General features: G+C 40.0%; 1 protein-coding gene and 1 pseudogene across 2 annotated transcripts in view; one reads left to right on the top strand and one right to left on the bottom strand.

The window, feature by feature from the left end:
- Fnbp4 (formin binding protein 4) overlaps positions 1–26,092 on the bottom strand; it is a 34,044-nt gene that overhangs the window by 3,548 nt on the left and 4,404 nt on the right. The window contains exons 5-15 of one of the 2 annotated variants that reach the window (XM_040745734.1): positions 25,795–25,942; positions 25,584–25,704; positions 21,741–22,082; positions 20,026–20,236; positions 14,065–14,189; positions 11,646–11,750; positions 9,520–9,653; positions 8,407–8,591; positions 1,553–1,881; positions 1,289–1,433; positions 342–697 (exon numbers count right to left, since the gene is read on the bottom strand). In XM_040745734.1, the coding sequence (XP_040601668.1) occupies positions 342–697; positions 1,289–1,433; positions 1,553–1,881; positions 8,407–8,591; positions 9,520–9,653; positions 11,646–11,750; positions 14,065–14,189; positions 20,026–20,236; positions 21,741–22,082; positions 25,584–25,704; positions 25,795–25,942 (2,201 nt within the window). The remainder of the gene's footprint in view (positions 1–341; positions 698–1,288; positions 1,434–1,552; positions 1,882–8,406; positions 8,592–9,519; positions 9,654–11,645; positions 11,751–14,064; positions 14,190–20,025; positions 20,237–21,740; positions 22,083–25,583; positions 25,705–25,794; positions 25,943–26,092) is intronic. The other variant, XM_040745735.1, reaches the window with a different exon arrangement.
- On the top strand, positions 16,091–16,494 carry LOC110339758 (annotated as a pseudogene).

The raw sequence follows: 26,092 nt of genomic DNA, 5'->3' as shown, positions 1-26,092 counted from the left end.
TCCCAGCACTTGGAGACAGAGGCAGGCAGATCTCTATGACTTCGAGACCAGACTGGTCTATAAGAGCTAGTTCCAGGACAGCCTCCAAAGCCACAGAGAAACCCTGTCTCGAAAAATCAAAATAAATAAATAAATAAATTTAAAAAAAAAAATAATAAAATGGGCTGTGGTGGCTCACGCCTTTAATTCCAGCACTAGGGAGGCAGAGAGATCTCTGTGAGTTCAATCAAGGCCAGCGTGCTGTACAAAAGTGAGTTCCAGGACGGCCAATGCTATTACATGAGAAATCCTGTCCTGCCAAATAAGTTAATTAAAATAAAAAAATAAAAATAGAGACTCACCTTCTCTTTCTTTCCTTTCCTTGTCTTCTCAGGTGGTGGCACTTTGGGAGCTGGTGGTGGTGGTGGTGGTGTGGGCGTGGGTGCAGGTGGAGGAGGGGGTGGGGGTGGTTCTATAACAGCAGGTACTGCCATAGTTCCTCGTGCTTGAACGGGCTGCAATGATGGCGTGCTCACTCCAATTGGGACAGAACATTCAGCATAGCTCATAATTGCAGGTGCTGCTGCTAGTCCAAGGTAATTTGACTGCAGGCTCATTCCTCTTGTCTGATGACCCATTCCTGCTGCTGCATGGCTAACTGGTACTGCTTGGTGTGCCAACCCGACAGCCTGGTGTGCAATCCCCATTGCTTGGTGACCTAACGCAGGAAGCAAGTGTTCAATCACAAAATGATCTCAATAAATAAAATTTGAACATCTACAGATTAAGGTACTTCAATGTAAAAATAACTGGCATATGTAAACTATAGAAAACAATTTTGTAGACCCTGAATAGTGGAACACGCCTCTAATGCTAGTATCTAAGAGGATCTACAAAATGAATTCCAGATCATCTATACCTACTGAGACCCTGTCTTAAAAAAAAAGCAAAAACATAGCTGGGAGGTGATAGTGCACACCTATAATCCCAGCATTCTAGAGGTGGAGGCAGAGCCAGGCGATCTCTGAGTCTGAGGCCAGCCTGGTCTACAGAGTGAGTTCCAGGTCAGCCAGGGCTACACAGAGAAACCCTGACTTGAAAAACCAAACTAAACCAAACCAAAAAACCCCAATAACCCAAAATAGAAAATAATCTTGTAAGGATAAGGATTCATATTTAGGGGTAGTTTTTAGTAAGTGGGAAAAATAAGTATAGATAGTATTTTCAATCAAAAGCCTTCTACTTACAGTATCCAATGCCGGAAACAAATGATATACTGAGAAAAACCCACTTTAATTATGAAGCCTACCTGCAGTTATAGCTGACTGGCTGTAGAGAACTGGAGAACTACCAATAGTAGCTGATCTCTGGACCACTGCAGTACTAATTTCTGCCGCTTTTCTCTTCACTGCTTTAGTGGATGGAGGACTAGAGCTTGTAGAATCAACTGAACTCTGAAACACAAACATCCCAGTCAGCAATTACAGGCCCATAAAATATGTTCTACTAAAGTAAAGCATGTCAATCATGTTCCAGTCCCCATTACCATCCTGAATGCCAAGGACAGCATTACCTGGCTAGTTGCAATCGTGGTCTGTGTTGAAGGTTTCAAAGGAGTATCCTCCTCTGTTCCTGGGGCAGGAGGCTCCTCACTTCCTTCATCCTCCATTTCTACCTCCTGAATTTCACCATCTTCTAAAGGAGGAGGTGGAGGAGGAGGAGGAGGCGGAGGAGGAGGGGATTCTGGGGGTGGAGGTGGGGGTGGTGGCATTTCCAGAGGTAATGGTGGTTGAAGCACGGGTACATTTGACTGAAGGAGGGTCCAGAATGGAGTAAGTGGCATGAGTGATGAAGAAACTTGACCAGAAAATGATTCTTTACAAAGAGAACCTGGAAAACAGACTGTGGTCAGGGAAAATCAAGACAGATCCTTCTTAGCTAATGTTCACTTGACCAGTAAAGTAAATATCGGTACCAACCTAGGACAAATGTGCACAGTAGTTTCAAACAGCAAGAATTAGCTGGCTCTCCCATAATTAAAATTTGACTCACAGCTAGCCACACTAATGTCACTCAAATACTGAACAATTCAACTTAGAAATTATTTCTACAGAAAGGTTAATTTATGATTCTGAGAGAACTTTCCCTAGTTATAGCCTCATTCTTTATATTCAGATTTGTAGATCTCTCAGGTCCTTTGCCAAAGCAATATGTATGTGCTCTTAACAGCTCCAGACTCCTAGAATTTTTTTTCCCAAACATTTATTTCAACATGTGAAGGCAGCAATTCTCTGGGATCTTTTTTTGTTTAAAAATTAAGGGAATCATGTATATCTGTAATACTGATTACATTTTATTACTATTATTTTTAGTAAGCTAGTTAAGTAGAGGTGTCACAGTAAAAACCCACTCAAAACAAAAACAACAAAATTCTATTTACTCTGATTAATGTGGATAACTAGTTTTTCTTTTCTTTTTGGTTTTTTGAGACAGGGTTTCTCTGTCCTGGCACTGTAGAGGCTAGCCTTAAACTCACAGACCCGCCTGCCTCTGCCTCCGGAGTGCTGGGATTAAAGGCATACACCACCAACACCCGGCTTGGATAACTAGTTTTAAAAAATGTATTTGTATTCATTTATGAGTGCAAATTTAATTTGCTTAATCATACCAACAAAAAGGGAAGGTAATTGTTCTTTCTGTGATGAGTGAAGAAATTTAGGACAAAATGTCAAGGCAAATGATAACTGGAATTTTTGAAAAAGGTGTTCTGAGATGCAGAGAGTTTGAAACCACTGTTGATTAAGCTTGAGTTAAATTATAACTGAAAAGCTATGTTAAATTTTCTCAAATTTCACAAACACTGTCACTGAAGACTGCAGTTTCACTGCTGGGTAATACTTTTTAAAGATCAGAGAAAGTAGGAGGATATACTTACTTGTAGCCTTCCCCATCCCTCTTTATCGTCAATAGGGATGTCTCACAATATATGGGACTATTAGATATATATCCCAGGAATGCTGAGGGGATTTTCTCCCTAAAAAATCATAGAATCTAGGAGTAGAAGAAACATGAGAAATCATCTAGTTCAATTTCCTTATTTTGGAGGTAATGAAACCCAGGTAGGAAATGATCATCTTAGGAAGACAGTTGCAGGGCCAAGCCAGAGCCAAGAGACCAGGTCTGATGCCTAGCCTGGTGCTTTCTATCGGTGAAAGAGCTGAAGACCTTTAGGGATCTAAAGTCTCATTTCTGATGGAGTAAATATCCAGAGCAGCCACCTGTCAAAACTGGATTAAATAAGGACTCCATTATGAAAGAATCTAGGTTAGGGAGAAGGCCATTTATACTTGACACCTGACAAGGTAAAGCCCAAACAACCAACAGCCACCTGCCTTTTATGGTTCTGCTAACAGAACACATACGTAATATATTGTATAAAGAATTTTATAATTACAGAGACATTTCTTATTGCTAAAGAAAAGGACACCAGAAAAAGATTTACTAGAAAACACAATACCGTTTTCCAGCTAAAAGAACTCAAACGGTTCATTAACCTTTTTTGGCATCAAGTAATATGAATTTAGTTACATACTAATATTCAGACAAAAACATTTCAATAGACTAATTTGACCAAAAAGATTATGTGTATAGCTAGAAAGTCTGTACTAAAAAAATAGTACTTCCAGATTTCATCAGAACACCAAAGACAAAATAAAGCAATAAATATTAAAAGATTATTAATTTCTTCTAGTAAATTAACTTAATACATGGTGAATGACTGCGTCAGCCTTGATGACTGGCAGTTTTCTTGTCTTCAAGTATCATCTCTTTATGACACTAACATGCTGCTAATTAAATACATGCAAGGGACCACACCAGGCCAGAGTTAATAATGTGGTCTGTGACCCAGCTATCAAGTATCTACACTTTGTATGAGTGTTAATTCAATTAAACTCCATTTGGTAGGGGTTGGGGAGGGTGTTGCTCAGCTGGCAGTATGTTTCCTAGAATGCATTAAGTTCCAAGTTCCATCCCAAGGCATAAAACCAGGCATGGGAACATACACCTATGATCCCAGTCCAGTACTTAGGTGGAATAGGAAGACTGTGACTTCAAAGTCATCCTTAGCCAAACGGCAAGTTCCAGGAATACATTAAACCCTATTTCCAAAAACAAAACAAAACAAAGAAACAAGACAAACCAAACAAGAGCACACACAACAAGTAACAGAGTACTTGAATCCCAAGCTCCTACATTTACTCAATATAAAAGCTGTGTCTCAAACAATGGTAATTCTCTCTTTAGCTTAAGCACAGAAAAGTTAAAGCTACTTTAGCTGGCATGATGGCACAAGCTAGTAATTCTGACTCCTAGCCTAAAACACATAAACAGAGCCTATCTCAAAAAGCCAAAAGCACTGGGTCTGGAGAAATGGCTCAGTGGTTAAGATGGTTTGCTGTTCTATCTTGAGGACCAGGGTTCAGATGCCAGTACCCATATCAGGTGGCTCTCAAACACTTGTAACTGCAGTTTTAAGAAATCCAAGGTCTTCTTCTGACCTTCACAGGCACACACACATAGATAATAAAAATAAATCTTTTTTTTAAAGATTTTATTTATTATGTATACAGCACTTCATGTATGCCTGCAGGCCAGAAGAGGGCACCAGATCTCATTACAGATGGTTGTGAGCCACCATGTGGTTGCTGGGAATTGAACTCAGGACCTCTGGAAGAGCAGCCAGTGCTTTTAACCTCTGAGCCATCTCTCCAGCCCCCAAAAAATAAATCTTTTTAAAGGAAATGTTAAAATTAAACTTGTAAACAGAAAACCTAGTTTAAGCATCACATGTCTATTATAATCACACCGCCATTTTGTTTGTTTGTTTGTTTGTTTGTTTTGAGACAGGATTTCTCTGTAGCTTTGGAGCCTGTCCTGGAACTCACTCTGTAGACCAGGCTGACCTCAAACTCACAAGAGATCCACCTGCCTCTGCTTCCTGAGTGCTGGGATTAAAGGGGTGTGCCCCCACCACCTGGCCCTATTGTCCACTCTTTAGAGCTATACTATTTTCTTAAGTTTCTTTTGATAAAAGATGGTTTTAAAGATGGGTGTAGTAAACCAGATGGTGACCTATCAGACAGCACCAACTGTATTTGTCATCAATAATAGGATAAAATAGGTTAATGCTTGACATTAAAGTGTTTAAAAACAAAAAACCCACAACACTTAAGAACTGTTAAATGTGAGCCAGGCCTTTGATACCAGGCCTCTGGGAGGCAGAGGCAGGCAGATCTCTATGAGTTTGAGGATAGCCTGGTCTACAGACTGAGTTTCAGGACAACCAAGATTATACAGATAGGCTCTGTCTCAAAACCCACCCTCCCAAAAAACTGGTAAGTGTACAGTATTCAATTAGGGGATATACAAAAATGAACAGTTATGGTAAAAAATCCTGGTGTGGTGCTGTGTATACCTGTAATCTCAGCACCTAAGAGGCGGAGGCAGGAAGATCTGGAGATCAAGATCACACTTTCCTTGTTTCTACGGGGTGTTTGAGAACAGTCTGGGCTCTGACTCAAAAACCAAAAGATAGCAGAGTATGTAATCATTTGCTCAACCAAAATCAAGCCTCTGTTCATTATCTACTAAACAAACAAAAAAAAAGCTTTAACCTGTTAATAGAAATATCTGTCACTTACTGCTACCAAAAGTAGACTTCTTAAATGTGATAGAATAAAATTCCTTACTCTTGCCATACTCTAAAATTATCATTATAATCTGTGGATTTTTATTTTACTCAGCTAACGTTATCTAGGTTACGCTAACATTATCTAGGTTACTTAATGATTGTTAACAAAATCATTTGGGATATGATTCCAAATTCTTGATGGGAGCAAGGAACAAAGTCCTTTTTTTGCACTGGAAATGGGTGTGTGTATGTAGAGAGGTGGGTTTCCACCAGGCTGCCCTCAAATTCCCAATCTTCCTGCCTCAGCCTCTTCACTGAATGAGACAGTCACTGATAACCATGTTGATTAAACCAATTTTTAAAAAAATGAATCCTTTATTAACAGCCAGACCAGTAGTGGGCTTGTACCTCTAGAAAGTTTCTTGGTGCCAAAGCTCAGAGGTACAACATTCTTAAAGACAAAGCCATAATTACATTAGGGCTCCAGGAGGGTTACATTAGTGAGAGATTTTGAGTGGCCTAGTAACATCTGCTTTCTTTGCAAGGCTCAGTGGCACCTTCTACACACCACATAGTACGTTCGAACCATGGCCAAGGTTAAGGACAGTCCTAGAAGCATCACCAAGGTGAATGTGACCATTGGGTGTGGAAGGCTGAGAAGTGGCCAAGCAGGCACAAAATTATGTTGGGACAGGATAGCATTACCTTAGTCATATCACTGACATAGCCATTACACACTTTTGATAGGAAGAAGACAAAAGAAGTTGGCTCTTCTTATGCTATCAAAGTTTCCCACTTTTTATTTCTAAGGGTTATTAATTTAAGAATCACTCCATAGTCATCTTGCTTCCAAATGTCACTTTAACAAACAGCTAACAGTCTTGGCTTTTTGTTGTTTTTTTGAGACAAGGTCTTGCCACAAGTCTCCTAGTAGCACCAGCCTATAATCTCAGGAGGCCAAAACCTTGGTTACAGTGTGGTATCTTGTCAAAAATAATCTGGAATATGGCTTAGTAGTGGTAGGAGTATGTGCAAATCCTGGGTTCAATTTCCAGTACCACTAAAAAAGCAGGGAAGAAAGAGGGAGGTGGGAAAGAAAACAAAGAAGGAAGAAGAGAAAAAAAAAATAAGACACCAAAAAATGGATTTTCTTTTATAAAGTGGGGAACTATGTCACCCTTCTAAACAGTTAATTAGGTCTCAGGATGGACAAAGGAGCTGTAAAAGCCCATTCATTCATTAAAAAAAAAAGAGATGGCCAAGAACCCTAGACATTCTTCCAGATGAGTCATATCACCCACGTGGCAGCTTACAACCATCTATAGATTTCAGGGACTCTGACACACTCTTTGGCCTTTGAGGTGCCAAAGTACAAAGTACAAAGACATATATTTGGGCTAAACACTCGTACATAGAAGATGAGACGGTTTAAAAAAAAAGGAGCACAAGAACAGGAAACAGCTCAGTCAGTAAAGTGCTTGTGGTGCAAGCACAACAAATAGTTCAACCTAGCAACTATGTCTTAAAACAAACAAACGAATCCAGGTGTGGCTGAACACCTTTAACCCCACCGCTTGAGAGGCAGAGGCAGATGGATCTCTGTGAGTCTGAGGACAGCCTGGTCTGTACAGGTACCAGACTAGCCAGGACTGCATAGTGAGAGCCTGTCTTAAAGAGAGGAGGGGTGGTTTGGTGGGGCCTGTGTGGAATCCCAGCAGTGCTGAAGCAGAGAAGGTGATCACTGGGACTAGATGGCTAGTAAACCAAACCTCATCACCGAGGTCTCAGTGAGGTATCCTGTTAGAAACAGTGTGTGTGGCTTCAGAGGAATGAGATTTAAGATTGGTCTCTGGTTTCTGTTTGCGCATGCATAGACAGAAAAAACAAAAACCAAAAAAACCAACCAACCAAAGGACACTGAATTACTCTAGGAGCTTCTTTTGGAGACAGGGTTTCTATGTGTAGCCAGCCTGGAACTGGCTCTGTAGACCAGGCTGGCCTCAAATTCAGAGGTCCACCTGCCTCTGCCTCCCAAATGCTGGGATTAAAGGTGCGTGCCACCACTACCCAGTTCTCTAGGAGTATCTTAAATGGGAATTTCACCCATTTCTGATATTCTTCTCTAAAAATATCACTGACAATTTTCATTGATCACTAGAATAGAGTATATTTTTACAGACTTTCTATCATGTTGATTTGTATAGGCAACATATACAAGACTAGTGAAATTCAGAAATGAGGCCAAAATATCAATAGACTAAATTGTATAAAATGAAGAACAATCCTTATTTTTACTTCACAGATCCAGGCAATCCAACTACCTACTCCTCTGAATGGCCATTCTTGTTTTTGTAGATCTAAAGTTTTCTCTGTGAAAAAACAGAAGTTATGTCTCTTTTATTGAGTTTAATGTGAATTATCTTTATATAATTGATGCATAAAATTTGTGAGTACACAAAACATTTACTAATTAATATTCATTACATGAAATCTTTAAGATCAAAAGATAGTAGCTTATTTTTTTATCTTTATGCCAAACTCTAAAAGGAATTAGGTCTGACTAGTCAAAAAACAAATGAGTATCACTGTAACTCGTGCATTCTCTCAGTTTAAGCTAAACTTTGCAATTAGCATATTACTACTATGCTATAAATTGTCCTATAATAAAAATAATAAAAATTAATGTCTTTGTCTCTAAAACTGTTGTTTAACTAGAACAGAATAGATTGTCTTACCTGTGGAATTCTCAGAGGCTTCTGTAGCATTTGGATCGATGCAGGTCTTGTCTTTGACAGTTGACTTAGAAAGAATCTCATCTCTGACTTCTTGTGCTTGGCTTTCTTCCTCCTCCTCACCATCTGGGAATTCCCACTGAGATTCGCCCGACTGTTCGTTTACATAGAAATAGCGCCTATGATCCCTAAATCACAAGAAAGAAAACACATGTTTTAAAATCTGTTCTCCTACAGAGACACTTCCATTTGGTCCTGTCCCAGGACAGCAAGCAGTCTGCTCTCACAGGGACGAACCTCTTCTTATGGACTGCTATTCACAAAGGCAACAAAGAGCTTTGACAATTGAGGATGGAGAACCCAGGAAAACTCAAAGCTTTTTGCACTGCCAGCAGCTCTGTGAATACAGCCCTTAGCCCTCTCCAACAGATGAATTAGAAATCATTTCTTTCGTTTTGTTTTGTTTGCCAATGCATAACCGGGTTCCAAGTTTCACTAATGAAGGGACTCGATTGCCTAGAACACTAATTTCCCTTCCAAAGAAGAGAACATCGAAGTGAAAGGTGACTCTTCCCCTCTTGGACCGTGGAATTCATTTCAATTTCTTGATATCAAACACAGTGAAAGCTAAAGAGAGGGAGAGGATCTGGGAGCTGAAAAATAAAAGAGCAAAGATTTCAAATAACGAAAAAAAAAATCAAGAAAAGCCAAATATAAAAAGAAATGTTTTCATCTGACCTGCTGGCAGAGGATAGTAATCTCGTTCTTCATTCACATCTTCAGTCACGAAGTTTTCCTTAACTTCACCGAGGTTAATCAGGAGTAGTTGCTTCCAGAGGTCCTGTAAAGCGCACAGAGCTCTCGCATGCGCTTAACCCCCAAGCCCGCCCTACTCCGTGCAACACTCTGGAGAGTAAAAACCGGCTTTGTCCAATCTTGGGAAAAAATCCGTTACATGGAACACTTTTAAACATTGTTTTTCCGATTGTGTGGCTGGTCAAACTCTGTTTGCAGCGCTTTGCCTGCCCAGCTGCTTTCAAGTCTCCAGACAGGCTGTCATGGCGTCAGGTCTGAGATGTCAAAGGTGAAAGGTGAAAAGGGGAGAAGAGTGCGTACCTGTCCCAGTGGCAGGACCAGCCTTTAGGAGTGGCGTTTATTTCATACTGTTTTAGTTGTTCTGCAGCATCCTGAAGTTTTCGTTTTAGGTAATTTCCATTAAGAGCCCCTTCCCGCCAGTCTGCAATTCGAGTCTAAAAATCAACAGAGAATTACAAATGATATCAGAAAACAGAGGTAAAAGAGACTCAAAGACGATCACTATGCTTTAACAGATGAGCAGACCAAGAAAGCAATCTTATCTTCTATTAAGGTGGCATTTGCTTTAATTAAAAAAGTGTTATTACCTGCAGCCGATAGTTCAAATATGAATATCAAAGTTAAATTGCAAAACACATTTTTAAACACTTTATTTAAAATTATGCATCAGAAATAGTGGTGTATGTCTTTAATCGCAAGAGGCCTGAGGACCTCAAAGTTTGAGGCTAGCCTCATCTACATAGCAAGCTCCAGGAGAGTCACAGTCAGGACTAAACAGAGAGACCCTATTTCAACACCTCTCCTACAAAATTATTGAGAGAGAGAGAGAGAGAGAGAGAGAGAGAGAGAGAGAGAGAGAGAGAGAGAGAGAGAGAGAGAGAGAGAGAGAGAGAGAGAGAGAGAGAGAGAGAGAGAGAGAGAGAGAGAGAGAGAGAGAGAGATGTGTTCCAAGTGCAGGTTGAGGACAACTTTGTAGAGCTGGTTCTCCCATCTTATGTGTTGTGGGACAAAGGTCACCTAGCTTTTGTACTAGTGTTTATACTCACTGTGACATCTCCCCAGCCCACAAAACATATTTTTTGGAGGGTGGGAGGGCACACACTCAGCTTATTTACAGTTTGCAAAAGCTTTATTTCCTTACTTTCATATTTATTTATTTAATGACTTTTCAAGGCTAGATCTCTCGGTGAAGTCCTCGCCGTCCTGGAACTCACTCTGTACATCAGGCTGGCCTCAACTCAAGAGATCCAGCTGGCATCTGCCTACCAGGTGCTGGGATTGAAGGGGTGTACCACCACTGCCCAGCTATAAAACATTCTTTTTAAAAATTATTTATCTTTATTTTGTGTGCATCAGTGTTTTGCCTGCATGTATCTGTGTGAGGGTGTTGGATTCTATAGTTACAGACAGTTATGAGTTCCCATGTGCATGATAGAACCAAATCCAGGTCCTGTGGAAGAGCAGTCCGTGTTCCTAACCACTGAATTATCTCTCCATCCTCTACAAAACACATTCTTTAGAATGCCATTCAAACACCGTTTATGGGCTATGGAAATACCTCAGTGATTAAAGTGCTTGCCACAGGTATCAGGACCAGAGTTAAGATCCCCACATCCCACACTGAAGCCAGGTAAGCACCATGGTCCCTCTAAAATTACAACACTCGGAAAGTGGAGACAGGGTACACACTGAGCAAGCTGGCCAAACAGACAGCCTGTATTGGTAAGCTCTAGATTCAACTGACAGTGTCTCAATGAATAAGGTAAAATATAATGGAGAAAGATTCCTAATGTTCAGTCCAGGCTTCCATTCGCACACATACAGAAGTACACAGACATATGTACCAACACCATACAATCATTAAATCTTAACAGGAACTGGAGAGTGGGCTTGGCAGTTAAGACTTAATTTGGCTCCCAGCACCCATGCCAGGTAGCTTACAGGTGCCTGTGACTCCAGCCTCAGGGGATTTGGTGTCCTCTTCTGGCCTCTTTAGGCACCTGAACACAAATAGCATACACAGACACATAAATAAAAATAAAACTTTCAGCAGGGTAGTGGTGATGTATGCCTTTTATCCTAGTGATCAGGAGGAGCCAGAGGCAGGCAATTTTGCTGAGTTCGAGGTCAGCCTAGTCTACAGAGAGAGTTCCAGGACAGCTAGGGCTACACAGAGAGACCAATTTAATGACCTTGAAAAGTCATTAAAGAAATAAATATGAAAGTAAGCAAATAAATAAAGCTTTCACAACTGCCAGCACTCTGGAGACAGAGCCAGGAGGATCTCTGAATGTGAGGCAATCCTGGTCTGTACATTAAGCTCCAGGTCAGCCATAGCTACATAGCGAGGTTCTGCCTCAAAAAAAAACATAAAGTACATAAATAAAACAACAAAGTGACATTTACATCAAAACCAGTTGAATTACCTCAGTCTGTAAGAGCAGCATGTGAAAGTTGGAGATGGACTGTCTATTAATCCCTAGGAATTCAAATTTACTTGTCAGGGTATTTGCCAGTTCTCCAATCTGAAACTGTAATAGAACAGAAAAAATTAAAACCAGAACCCCAGCATTCATTCCTATATCATATAAAGTCTTCCATTTATTATTACAGATACTAGAAATTTATTATCTGCACACAAATTACTGTAATTAGTTATGTTTAGAATTCTACTTTATAATCAAATTCACATAATGAATAAAATGCTATTTATTCACACTATTACAATGGATTTCAACAGCTGAACACAGATCCTAATCTTAAACATACCAAATTTACATAAAGAGAATACCAAACTGGTGGTTGTTGCCAAGGGTAGAAACCGTTCACCCATAAAATTGGGGCTCTAAATAGCATGGTGACTCCAGTCAACAATACCACACTGTACTGCTGAAATTTACTCAGAGATCCAAACATTCTAATATCCCTATACCAAACATAGATCTGTGAGGTGACAATTGATTAGCAGGGTTTGTAGTAATATCACTATAAACATAGTCTCAAAACATCTTATATATAATATTAAATATAGTCATATATACATATCAAAACTTATTATATATGGTAAATATGTCAATTATATCATAAAATAGTTGGAGGGGAAATATAATGAATGATATTCCAATACTGTCAAATTTTACTTATGTTAGCCAAGTCTTAAAATTGCATTTTCCCAGTCCCTTCTTATGGTTGCACAATACAGAATACCATCCTATAGTTCTTTCCAACAAATCACATTTCTTTCTTTCTTTCTTTCTTTTTTTTTTTGTTTTGTTTTGTTTTTTTGTTTTTTGAGGCAGGGTTTCTCTATATTGTTTTGGAGGCTGTCCTGGAACTCGCTCTGTAGACCAGGCTGGCCTCGAACTCATAGAGATCTGCCTGCCTCTGCTGGGATTAAAGGTGTGCACCACCAACACCGGCTGACAACAAATCACATTTCAAAAGCCACACTGAACCAACCAGACTAAAAATTTTAGGAAAAAAAGTCTGTCTAGAATGAGGGGATAATGGGGGTGGGGGTTGGGGGGAGGGCACGGGAGGAGGGGAGGGAAAGGGAGAGGGACCTGGAACTGACTTGTGAAGCAACCTTGTTTCTTATCTAAATTTAAACTGAAAAATAAATAAATAAATAAAATAAAACATTAAAAAAAAGTCTGTCTATACTCAAGAAACAGAGACATTTTTTGTCATATTCCTCAATACAGTGTAAGCCAGGTGTGGTAGTACAGGCCAATAATCCCAGTACTCCTGAGGCTGCGGTTGGAGGACTAAACTACATAATGATATTGTCTCTAAAGAGCCATTCAAACAATCCTAACATAGTATTAAGTACTAGCAGCCCAGAGGTGATTTAATGTATATGGAGGATGTGTACTCAGTTATATACAAATACTACTTTGCTTTACAGAGAGGACTCCAACAGCTCAGATTTGGGTGTATCCAGATGGGGTCCTGGTTATAAATCCCCTGTGGATATCAAAGAATTTCATGAGGTTTCATATGCAACTGGAAACAAACTTGCCTTCGATTAAAGACAAGTATTTCACATAGGAATTAAATCTGTTCATCAACACTGAATACTGTAGAGATGCACTTTGCTCAGTAATACTTGAGTTGTTGCAATATTTGATTATCCATTTGGTTGTTACAGAAAAACTCTTAACTGTAATTGATGGTTGTTGCTGTAATAGTATATTGCCTGTATTTCTACCTCTAGTAATGGGCTTTATGTGCTAGATTTTAATATCCTTGAGCCTGGGCAAGTGCACAAGTCTTTTTAAAAGAAACATGGTTTACTTGCACAAAACTCATCAGTTTTTGAGAGATCTTTAATGCCTTTGAAGTGGTTTTTGTGGATGTGAAACAAATGGTGAGAATTTGAATTGGTCCCTCTTATTATAGTATTGAAATTAAGTCTACTTAATTTATCAAGTCATGTTCATGCCCTGATTTTATATACTTGTATCTATCAATAAACATTGTGATACTTGAAAAAAAAATCTGTTCATCTTTAGTAATTGTAAACCACAGAAGCCTATATTGGTAGGTTATTTCTTTCCAGCAAGGCTTAATTTCAAAGAATTTATAATTTTCTCACACAATTTCTCAGATCATTCTTATCCCAGCCTTAAATGAAATTTTTTTGTTCTAAAGAAGTGAAAATTTTAGTTTTGGACACAATAAAACCTATGACTTGCTAACAACAGTTAGTAACAGTTTAATGGCTTAACCTGTAATTGCAACCCTTGGGAAACTGAGGCAGGAGGATCCTGAGGGCAGCCTGAGTTATAAAGTGAGACCGTCCCCATCCCCACCTCCCCAGTTAAGTCCCACAAATAACCGTACTTTCAAATCCTGTTCTTCTTCTACTTTAGGTGCTATTTGTGCTTTTATCTTCTCAGAAGATTCTTCTACTTCTGCCTCTTTGTCTGAGTTTTCATCTATTTTTTCAGAATTTTCAGCACCTATTGCTGCAAAAAACAAAAACCATGAAATTAAGCCAAAATAGACAAATAAAAGCTTCAAAACTTATTTTATTCTCTTTGCAGCAGACATCTGAAAAATAGTGTTAGTCCTTTCTCTTACCTGCTTTGTCAAGGTTTTAATAACTTGTCCACCAGCACCCACAAAAGGTCTCCTTTTCTCAGAGGTGACCACAAAATCACACTGTCCTACCACTGTACGGGCAGTACAGCTTCTGCTTTCCCTTTCTCTTTCCCATCCTTTCTCCCAGAATAAACACTTCCATTTCTTTTTTTTTTTCCCCCGAGACAGGGTTTCTCTGAATTGTTTTGGAGGCTGTCCTGGAACATGCTCTGTAGACCAGGCTGGCCTTGAACTCACAGAGATCCTTCTGCCTCTGCCTCCCGAGTGCTGGGATTAAAGGCGTGTGCCACCACTTCCATTTCTTACAAACGCTAGATATCAAACCTGGAATACACAGGACTCTTTACCAAATTGGGTGGAATAGGAGGAAAACTTTTAAAACCAGAGCAGCATCAACTTCAGCTGCCAGGCATGAAGGGGTCATGCCTGTCGTTCTAGTATTCTAGAAAACAAGGTAACAAGGATCCCAAGTTTCGGGCCCGGACTGAAATACACAGCAATTTCCTGTCTCAAAAACATCACCACCAGTGCCAGTCATGGTTGTTACATACCTTTATCTCCAGCACTCAGGCTGAGGCAGGAGAATCTCTTTGAGATCAAGGCCAGCCTGATCTACATAGGCCAGTACCAGGACAGCCAGAAAAACACCCTCTCAAAAAAGAAAAATCACTACCACCACCACCCACCCAATTACCTCTCTGAAATGGATAAGAACTACAGACAATCAAGATTCATATACTCTGGATGGGGAGAGCAGGGGATATATTGAAGCAACCTAGCCAAAACCCCTTCTCTCTCTGGGCTTCACAACAGACATGGTAGCATATACCCACGACCCCAACACTGGAGAGGTGAAGGCAGGAAAAATTAGTTCAACATCACCAAAAACTACACTGGCAGCTCCTGGCCAGAGAAAGATACAAAGCAAGACAGTTTTCAAACTCTAAGATAAAACAAAAGCTATTAACAATATGATCTTAGCCAGGCGTTAGTGGCACACACCTTTAATCCCAGCACTCGGGAGGCAGAGGCAGGCGGATCTCTGTGAGTTCAAGACCAGCCTATCTACAGAGTGAGCTCCAGGATAACCTCCAAAACAATACAGAGAAACCCTGAAACCGATGACTCTAAAACCTCTGCATCCTAACTGTCAGAATTATGGACATGGACAGTTATACCCTTAGGTTTTTTAAATTTTAATTAAATAAATGTGTTGTGTGTGCCACTGCACATGTGGAGAGCAGAGAACAACTTTGTGAAGATGGTTCTCTCTTTCTACCTTTATATGGGTCCCAGGGAGTTAACTCAGGTCATGACTGCATTGTTGGGCAGTAAGCATCTTTACCCACCAAGCCACCTTGCCAGCCCTTGTGTTTTCTACATTTTCTTTTTTTTAATTTTTTTTTTTTTTTGGTTTTTCGAGACAGGGTTTCTCTGTGGCTTTGGAGTCTGTCCTGGAACTCACTTTGTAGACCAGGCTGGCCTCAAACTCACAGAGATCCACCTGCCTCTGCCTCCCAAGTGCTGGGATTAAAGGCGTGCGCCACCAACGCCCGGCTCTGTGTTTTCTACATTTTCAAATGATATGAAATAAAATCTATTAGTCTGACTTATTAGCTTATAGCAATCATTTTTTAGAAATTGATCTAGTGGAGGGCACAAAATCAATTTTAAGCATCACTGTAATTTGACTGGAAGACCCTGTAGGGCAATTAAGCAAAATTTATCAAATTATACAGGTATAAGCACTAAGTTCCCAAGGCAGATGGTTGTGAAGACTATAGTGGATACTTGGTAGCTGATCACCAAGCCACAGGACCTGAATGATGCCTAAGGCTGCTCACCAACTTCCTCAAGATTGGTGTGGGCAACCCACAGACCATAGGGGTTGAGTGGGGCCACTTCACCACAGCTGAGGGTCAGGACTAATCTTCCTATCTTCAAGCTGAAGGACTCTACAGTTAGAAGACACAATGACTTTGAAGTAAATTAGAAAGAGCAAGGTTGTAGTTTCCCCAATCTCTGGGAAAATATATAACATAACATAGCATACTATAATACATCAACATGAACAATGCCACTGGTCATTCTCTGGCACAGAATGAATGTTGTCTTAATATGTTTGTATAGGAGTAATTAGATAAAAGCGAAATCCCACCTAAAATATAACACGTCTGAATTTGATGAGAGGACAAGACCATTAATGATTCATCTGTACCAATTAACAAGTTTTGATTAGCCAGGCGGTGGTGGTGCACGCCTTTAATCCCAGCACTCAGGAGGCAGAGGCAGGCAGATCTCTGTGAGTTCGAGGCTGGGCTGGACCGATAGCCTCCAAAACAATACAGGGAAACCCTGTCTCGGAAAAACCAAAAAAAAAAAAAAAAAAAAAGTTTTGATTAACTTAGCATGCAGACACTGCTATAATATGCCTTGAGTATACCAACACTCACTCACATGTTTTCCCATTCATTTTGTTTGGCAGTTGATAAGAAGTTAATTCAATCTAGTGAAAACTTCTTTATTCCAGTCTCTCTAACTAGCTCTTCCTTGCTGTGTACATGTGGTGCAAACTATAGTCTCAGAAGCTGCCCTGTAGAACCTGCAGTATCCCAATTAAAGTTGCTGACTTGGTCTTATTTGCAGCTTTTGTGTCCCGTTTGCTTCTCGAATCTGATGAATTCCCCCCTTTAATGTTTGATGTCACCACTTGGTCCTAATTTATGTGCAGAGGCACTCCACCATGTAACACACATGAAGGTATTCCTGTGTGCAGAAAATTATCTTCCTTTTGGCCTGTAGTTCCTTTCACAGGGAAGATTAATGAAGAAAATCTTTACATTTTGTATAAAAAGCAAAATAAAATGTATATACTAAAATCATGTTTAAAAATGCTTTCAAGCTGGGTGGTGGTGGCTCACGCCTTTAATCCCAGCACTTGGGAGGCAGAGGCAGGTGGATCTCTGTGAATTCCAGGCCAGCCTGGTCTACAGATCCAGTTCCAGGATAGCCTCCAAAGCTCCAGGGAAATCCTGTCTTGAAACCCCCCCCAAAATTCTTTCAAATAAAAGCTGAAACGCAATACATACACACACATCCAAGATATGAATAACTAAAAATTTATCTATAGCAACACTAAAATGTGCATAAAAATACATGTAGTATTTATACATGTAGTAATATATATATTTATACATGTAGTAATATATATATTGAACACCTTGACTGACAAACACATGTAATATAATGTGAATAACAGAAAGAACAAACGAACTACAATTCGGCTTCATCTATCAACCTTCCTACCTACAACCTTCCTAAAAATGACCTTTATTTTGATGGTGCCATTCATTCGTTAGTATCATAGTTTCATCAAGAACATACCATTAAGCACACACTTGTGCCCATTTTCTGACTTACAATATACAGATCAGCATGTGCATTTCTCCATGTCTCTTTTTATTCAACACTACTGTCTCAAAAATTCATGTTGTTACCCATAAATATGGTTCATTCATTTCTGCACCTCTGCATAGAATTCCTTAATGAAAATGCACAACTAATACACCCTACCTTTTTCATAGATATTTGGGTGGCCTATATTTTCATTAAAAAACAACAAACAAAAAGGAAAATGGTCTGGAAAAATGTTATGTATATAAAAAAGACAAAATGTATAGTAGGGATAGGACATAAGAATAAAGAAAAATAAAAAGATTTCACTTCATCTTATTTATTTGTAGTATTTACTTGTTCTTTTGTTTGTTTTTTTTAAAGACAGGCTACACAGTGTAGCCCTGGCTGGTCTGGAATTCAAGAGATCTGGCTGCCTGCTTGTCTTTCAAGTGTTAGGATTAAAGGCAGATACCATCCTACCATATTTTTGTTTGTATTCTGTGTAACTCTGGCTGTCCTGGAACTTGCTCTATAGACCAGTCTGGCCTCAAACTCAAGAGATCCATCTGTCTTTGCCACCTGAGTACTGGGATTGAAAGTTTATGCCACTACCACCTGGCTAAAGAGTCTTTAAAAAATTTACTTATTGCGCAGGTTGGGGTATGGGAATATCGATGTATGGGTGTTATGGTGAATGTGTGGAGGTCAGAGGACAACTTTTAGGATTCCCTCCCTTCTCCCTTCCTTCCTTCCTTCTTTCCTTCCTTCCTTCCAGCATTCAAGGAATCAAACAGATTGGCACTCTTAGTGGTAAATGCTTTTTTTTTTTTAATCTGCTGTGCATATTTATTTACTTTAAAAAGATCTTATATTTCTATTTAGTCTATTTTATGTGTATGAGTGGTTTGTTTTCATGTCTCTGTACCTTCATGTTCATACCTAGTGGCCAGAAGAAGGTGCCACAACCTGAATCTGGGTCTTCTGTAAGAGCAACAAGTACTCCTAACTACCCAGCCATCTATTTACTTTTTGAGACAGGGTTTTGCTGCTTTAGTTTGCAGGCCAGCTGGAATTCATCATGTATCCCAAGATAATCTGGAATTTGTAATCTTTCCACTTCAGGTCACCTAAGTGCTACGATTACAGGTATGCCACCATGTACTGAAACTACTAAGAATGTTTATTGTATTATTTGGTAGCATTTTAGCTACAACTGTTAAGTGACTTCTGGTAAGTATATTGAAGAAAGGTTAGATGCTCAAATTTTTACTAATATTCTAATACAAAATTAGGGTCAAATGTAAATTAAAATGTTAGCTTTATTTGGAGCTCTGATTAACTGGAAATTGAATAGGGCCTCTTATACCACACCCAGAATGAAGATAACTTGGGTCCAATGACAAGTTGTCTACCTACCCATAATAAGAGGGTAACTTTTACAGAGAATAGAGGAGATTGGATTAAGTAGACCTTTGATGTTCACCTAGAGACAGTAAGCTAGGGAGCATTCATAGGTCTTACACACAAGTTAGGGCAATATTTTGGCAAGCAACAAAATGGGAGCTAGTATGGTTCAGTGGGTAAAGGAGGTGCAAGCCGGGTGACCTACAGTCAATCCTTAAGAGCCCATGTAAAGGTAGAAGAAAATTGACTCAACATTGTCCTCTCATCTACACATCATGGCACAGGTGTACCCAGCCCCCTCCTTCCCCCCACACACAATAAGAAAGAACAATGAAAAGGCTGAGACAATCTTATTTCCTGCTGTTGAAAAAAGTAGTAATTCCTACTTTGTAACAGATATAGGACCTGACTGATGTCAATCTCTCACATTCTTACAACTCTACAAGTAAAACAAAAATCAAGAAACGTGGAAGTAATCTTCATTTCTACAATTTCCGCAAATAATAAAAGTACCATCTCCCTGCTATTATGTAAGAAGAAGAAAACCAGCCGGGCGTTGGTGGCACACGCCTTTAATCCCAGCACTCGGGAGGCAGAGGCAGGTGGATCTCTGTGAGTTCCAGACCAGCCTGGTCTACAAAGTGAGTTCCAGGACAGCCTCCAAAACCACAGAGAAACCCTGTCTCGGAAAAAAAACCAAAAAAGAAGAAGAAGAAGAAGAAGAAGAAGAAGAAGAAGAAAACCATGGAGGCTTATTGCCCTACATAGTTCAACTCTAAAGTTTACTGTGGTCTAAGGATGTAGCTCAGTGGTAATAAGGTTCCCTCCCTTGCCTGCCTCAATTCCTAGCACAAGAGAGAGGGGTGGGGAGGGAATTAGTTTATGGAAAGCACAAGTTACCAGTTTCTCCATTTTCTGGAGTCTCTCGTCCAGTTTTACTAGAACTTCTGCTGGTAGATTCTGGACTGGTAGCTCGAACAAACATCTTCCATTTTCCTCTTTTAGACATGAGTCTACGCATTCCATCCTGAGACGCTGGCTGGCTGATATCAGAACGTGGACTAGACCCTGACACACTACCATCTCCTTCTTCCAAGGCTCGTAACTCTGCCTACAAAGAATGTGGTAATAAAGTTAGCAAAATATTAACTACTTATCAACATTAGAGTTCCGTAAGTACCAAGAAAGACAACTATGACCATTCTTGGAATTTAAAACTTTTGAGAAGCAGCAGCATTTTAACCACTTTCCTTCACAGCTCAATATTAAGCTCCATGCTCAATATTCTTTTGCTATTAATAAATGTTCATTCACAGGATTGGGAACGTATCCAGTGGTAGAGTGCAGCAAGCAAAAGGTCCTGGGCTTGGTCCTCAGCTTGGGGGTGGGATGGGCACAAAAATAACAAAAAAGCTGGGTAGCAGTGTCATAAGCCTTTAATCCCAGCACTTGGGAGACAGAGGCAGGCAGATCTCTGAGTTTCAGGAAAGCCCGGTCTATAGATTGAGTTCCAGGGCAGCTAGGGTTACAGAAGTCGTGTCTCAACCCCCCCTCCCAAATGAATAAACAAATGTTAATTCACAATTACAGTAACAAATTTTGAGGGGAGGGGAAAACAGGTTCTGGAGTCACAAACATACAAATCTTCTAACATGTACAAACATAATGGAAGTAGTTGGATGGTCCCCTACAGATTCAAATCTTCAAACATGGAAAGCTTCAGGCTACTGTTACTGACCCATGTTAGATCCTGCTTAGGGGCTGGAGAAACGGTTCAGAGGTTAAGAGCACTGGCTGCTTTTAGAGATCCTCAGTTCAATTCCCACCAACCACATGGTGACTCACAACCATCTATAGTGAGATCTGAAGCCCTCTTCTGGCATAAAGTTGTACACATATACATTTAAGAAAAAAAAGAAAAGAAAAAAGATCCTGCTTCAAACTGGACTTTTTAAGATAGCAGTAGATGACTACACCCAAAGAGGAGGGAAAAAAGAGACAAAATTCCAAAGGAATATAGAATTGGGTGTGGCGGAAAATGTCTGGAATCTCAGTACTCAGGAGAGAAACATCACAAGTATGAAGCCACCCCACCTCTATCCCATACTGATAATGTACACAAAATACTCATACATAGAAAAGAAAAATCTTTAAAAATAACACAGGTGAAGAGATGAGCAAAAGTGAAGCCCCAATAATAGTTGTAAGCTACCCCTGAGTATAACAGTAATAAGGGGAAATATGTCCCTTAATCTGTGATGCGTAATCACCATTGTCCACTTACTGGCTTTGAAATGACCTAGGACTCACCTCTGGGTATGTTAGAAAGGGGGTTTTTCAAGAGAATTTTAACTAGGCAAGACCCACTTCTAATGTGGGCAGCATCAAGCCATGCACTGGGGGTCCTAGAATGAATAAAAATGGAAAAAGCAGCCAGCTGACACCAGCACTCATCTTCACCTCCTAACAACCCTCGCCCCAGGTAGAGACATGTTCACCACCACTGGCATCAACTGTGATCCAGGCCACATCCTTCTTTCCTCGCAATGCTATCAGACATTCTGTCGCAGCAAAGAGAAAGGTAACTAATTACAAAGAGATCCTCAGAACCTTACTTTTTTCCTTTCCAAGGCTAGCTCCAGCTCCAGAGTGTCTTGCTCTTCCTCCTCCTCACTTTCTCCAGACTGAACAACACTGCAAAGATCCTCCTGAGAGGGGTCTTCTAGGCTGTCCAGGGTAACCTCCTGTGCCTTTATGATCGTCCCCGTTTCTTCTTCTGCTGTGCTTGTTTCCTTAACCTCTGACACCGGATCTGCTTCTTTACAGATTACTTTTCTTCTCCATCTTTCTTCCTCCTCCTTTACTCCTTCAGGTAGTAAGGGAGCGAGTAGTGCTGCTGCCACCCCTTTCCTCTCCTCCTCACTGTTGGAAAGGGCTTGGATTCCTTCATTCACTTCCTACATTGAATAGAAGCATTGAGTCACAATTCTCAAAAAAAATCCCTTAGAACATTGTATTATTTTTATTAACTAGCTTCTTAATTATGGGATACTCACAAAACACCTGTACACCCCACATATTAGCATGCTATTTAACACTGCATGTATAAAAAGGAAACACTACTTTAGGAAAGCAGTGGGTGAACTACAATCTATTATCCCCTAGACAGCAGAGGGAAGCTAGTAGGAAACAGACAGATATGACATTAGCATTCTGTCAACACATGACCTTCCTCATCTGTAAAATGAAAATAAACTAATGTTTCAAAGGGAACTTAGAGGAAAATGAAGTATCTCTAAAATAAAATGTGTGCTTAAGCTGGGCATGAAGGTGCATCCAATTTGGGAGACAGGAGGATGAGGAGTATAGAACTTAACCTTAATAATACTCCCTTAATGATAGCCTGGGCTACTATACAATCTCAGAACAAAATTGCTTCATTAATATATTTAAAGTGGCGGGTGGTGGTGGTGCACACCTTTAATCCCAGAACTCAGGAGGCAGAAAGCAGGTAGATCTCAAGTTCGAGGCCAGCCTGGTCTACAGAGGGAGTTTCAGGACAGCCAAGGCTACACAGAGACCCCCATCTCCAAACAAAAACAAACTTATTTCATCTATTGGAATACTTAACCTTCCTAGAAATGTAGATGGGGAAGGGGGGATCTCAACTTTGGTATATAGCGAAAGCTGTCTTTGAAGCTGTATTTTGGCAGTTAGGGATGCAGCTTAACATGTGATGCCTAATAGGATCTTGAGAAGTGGGGTAGGGATGGAAGGTGGCGTCACTCTGAAAATCAAAATAAATTGTAATTCAATACACAATTCATAATTTTCTCTAAACTCTGTCTCAAAATCATAACTAAATAAATCAACATTGAAGGTAAAACTGGATATATTGATGGACTCCTTTAATCTCAGCATTTGTGAGGAAGAGGTGGGGGAATCTATGAGATTCCTGGTCTATACAGAGAGATACAAACAATAAATAAAGTTTAAATGCATATGAAGGCCCGCAAGAGAAGTTTTAGTGAGTAAAGGCACTTTTTTAAATGTCTGACAAGGTGGGTATGGTAGTACACACCTTCAAATCACAGCACTGAGGCAGAGGCAGGGGAATCTCTCTGAGTTCTGACTAGCTTGGTCTACATAATGAGCTCTAAGCCAACCAACACTACAGTGTGAAACCTGTCTCGAAAATCCAAAGAAGTCGATGACTAAGTCTGTCTGACCGGAGTCTACACAGTATGAGAGAACTATTTTATGCTATCAGACATCAGCAAGTTGTCTTCTGACCTCCACTCTGGCAACTGTGCCACCCCCCATAAATAAATGTAATTTGTGGGAAAAAATTATAAGAAATTATCTTCAAGCTATATGTATATGAACTGTAAATGAACTCTGTGTTCAGACTTTGGGCCTATCCACAAGATATGTTTATATAAATTCAATTATTCCAAAATCTAAAAACCCCAAAGCTGAAATGTTTTGATAAAGGCCACTCAATCTGAGTTTATTTTTTTATAATTTATCTTTATACTTATTATTAAATTATTAGTTTAGTTAATAAAATAGTGAATATTAAATATCCTAAATTGATTATAATTTAAATTTTACTAATTGTTTGTGTATGTAAATGTAGGTATCCAGAGGCCAGTGTGTGACCCCTGCAGAGTTGGGAGTTCAGCCGGTTCTGAGCCTCCTGGTGTGGGTGCTGGGAGACTGACATGGGTTCTTAACCCCTTGCTGAACTCTCCAGCCACTAATTTCAATTTTTAAAGGAACACCCACCACCACCACCACTACCACCACCACCACCACCACCCCACAAACTTCTTGCTATATAACTCAACTCAGGCTTGCCTATCCTTGAGGTCTTCCTTCGCCTACCACCTGCACACTGGGATTACAAGTGTATGTCACCACACCTGACTTAAGGCAGTTATATCTAGTCCTCGGGGATGGGAAGTAGCTATTAAAAGGAAACCCAAAATGAAAAAAAGATGACATCTGTCTCAAGTTCAGATGGGAGTCTGACACTGTCATCTTGGATGGTCGTCTTTCAGTTTCTAATAAGTAAGTTTAAGTATATAAGCAAGCAAAGAATAGCAAAGAAAAGACAAAACACCACCAAACAGAAGTTTACACCCAGCAGAGACAACCTGAGTAGCCTGACTGAGAGCAAACAGAGGTAACATCATCAAATCAGGAGCTTATAACCATCTAGCGCAGTGGTTCTCAACCTCCCTAATGCTACCCTTTAATACAGTTCTTTATGCTCTGGTGACCATCAGCCATAAAACTGTTTTTGTTACTACCTCATAACTGTAATTTTGTTATTTTGCAGCGTCAGTTTCTGATATGCTGCGTATCTGATATTAGACCCACAGGTTGAGAACTACTGATCTAGCAGAAACTAATGAGGAAACTTCAGCTGGAGCTCCCAACTGAGCCTTCTTTCCATGGATGAGCTTCCCATGGCTGAATTCCCAAACCTCGTGTTCCCACTGCAGGGCATTTTTAATGAAGGCATAAACCTCTGCTTGAAATGGGCTACTATCAGGCAGTGAAAGCGTGCACCTTTAATCCTAGCACACAAGAGGGAGATGCAAGCAGATCTCCGAGTTTGAGGCCAGCCTGTTCTACAGAGGGAGTTCCAGGACAACCAGGATTGCACAGAGAAACCCTGTCTTTAAAAGGCAAAAATAAAAAGAAATGGGTTACCTTCTAGTTTTGGGGAGGTTTTTTTTTCCTTTTAGTCTTTTGAGACAAGGTTGTCTGTAGCTTTGGAGCCTGCCTCTGCCTCCCAAGTGCTGGGATTAAAGGCGAGCACCACCGCTGCCGCCACCACCACCACTAGGCCCCTTCTAGTTGTTTTTAAGGACAATTGTTTTTAGTACCGTTAGCTGCTTGCTGTTTGTCTTTTTCACTGTTACAATTAGAGGACCAGCCTGCCACAGAACACATACTTTTTTTTTTTTTGGTTTTTAACAGAGACAGGGTTTCTCTGTGGCTTTGGAGCCTGTCCTGGAACTTGCTCTGTAGACCAGGCTGACTTCAAACTCACAGAGATCCACCTGCCTCTGCCTTCCTAGTGCTGGGATTAAAGATGTGTGCCACCAATGCCCGGCTCAGAACATGTAGATTTTAAAGGACACTGATACAAACACATTGGTCTGAAATAGGGTGGAAACCCAACTCCAGAGCCAGTTTTTCAAACAGCACATGACAATTTACCAGTATAAAGTACATGACAGCTGCTCCCATGTTCCTCTAGACGGCTTAGGTAGTTTTCATGGCATTAAAACTCTGAATCACTAAAGTGATTGGTAATTTCTATAAATCTTGTCTAACACACAAAAACAGATTAGGTAAAACTAAGAACACTTGTGCTGTGAAATACTATCATATCAAGTTCTTAGATTAGAAAATTAGCAAATGCAGTAAGTTATAATACTAACCTTTTTAACTTCTCGTTTGGCTATGACTGGTCCACTTTTATTACTGGAAACAGAAACAGCTTTCTCTTTCGTATACCCGTCTGTATTTACCACAAAACCAGCTTCAGTACCTGTTATAGAACTGGAGATGGGAGTGTCAAGACAAACAAAAGGTAAATACCCACAGCAGTACTTTCTTCTACATAAATTTCTTCTTCAGAGCTAGCCTTACCTGGGCTGGTAATGCTGTAATCCCTGCACTTGTGTGGCAAGATACTGGGGTAACTCCCAAGTTACTTCATTTGTTTGTGTGTTCCAATAATAATAGCAACCTGTGTTCTCGTCCCAGACTTCTTGCCAATCTCCCATCTCAATTTCCACTGTAGGAAAACAAAAAAATATTTTTAAGTGTAAACTGTGTGTGTGTGCGTGTGGTGTATATTCCATATATATAGTCTTGACTTTTATGCCAAGACAGCTGTTAAAAGTTGACAACTTAACACAGGGTTCTCAAATCTGTGTTGTGGAGT

The sequence above is a fragment of the Mesocricetus auratus genome, unplaced genomic scaffold, assembly GCF_017639785.1.
Source record: "Mesocricetus auratus isolate SY011 unplaced genomic scaffold, BCM_Maur_2.0 Super-Scaffold_100004, whole genome shotgun sequence".
Classification (NCBI taxonomy): domain Eukaryota; kingdom Metazoa; phylum Chordata; class Mammalia; order Rodentia; family Cricetidae; genus Mesocricetus; species Mesocricetus auratus.
Note: the sequence above shows the minus strand (reverse complement) of the source record. Positions and strands in the feature narration are given on the sequence as shown.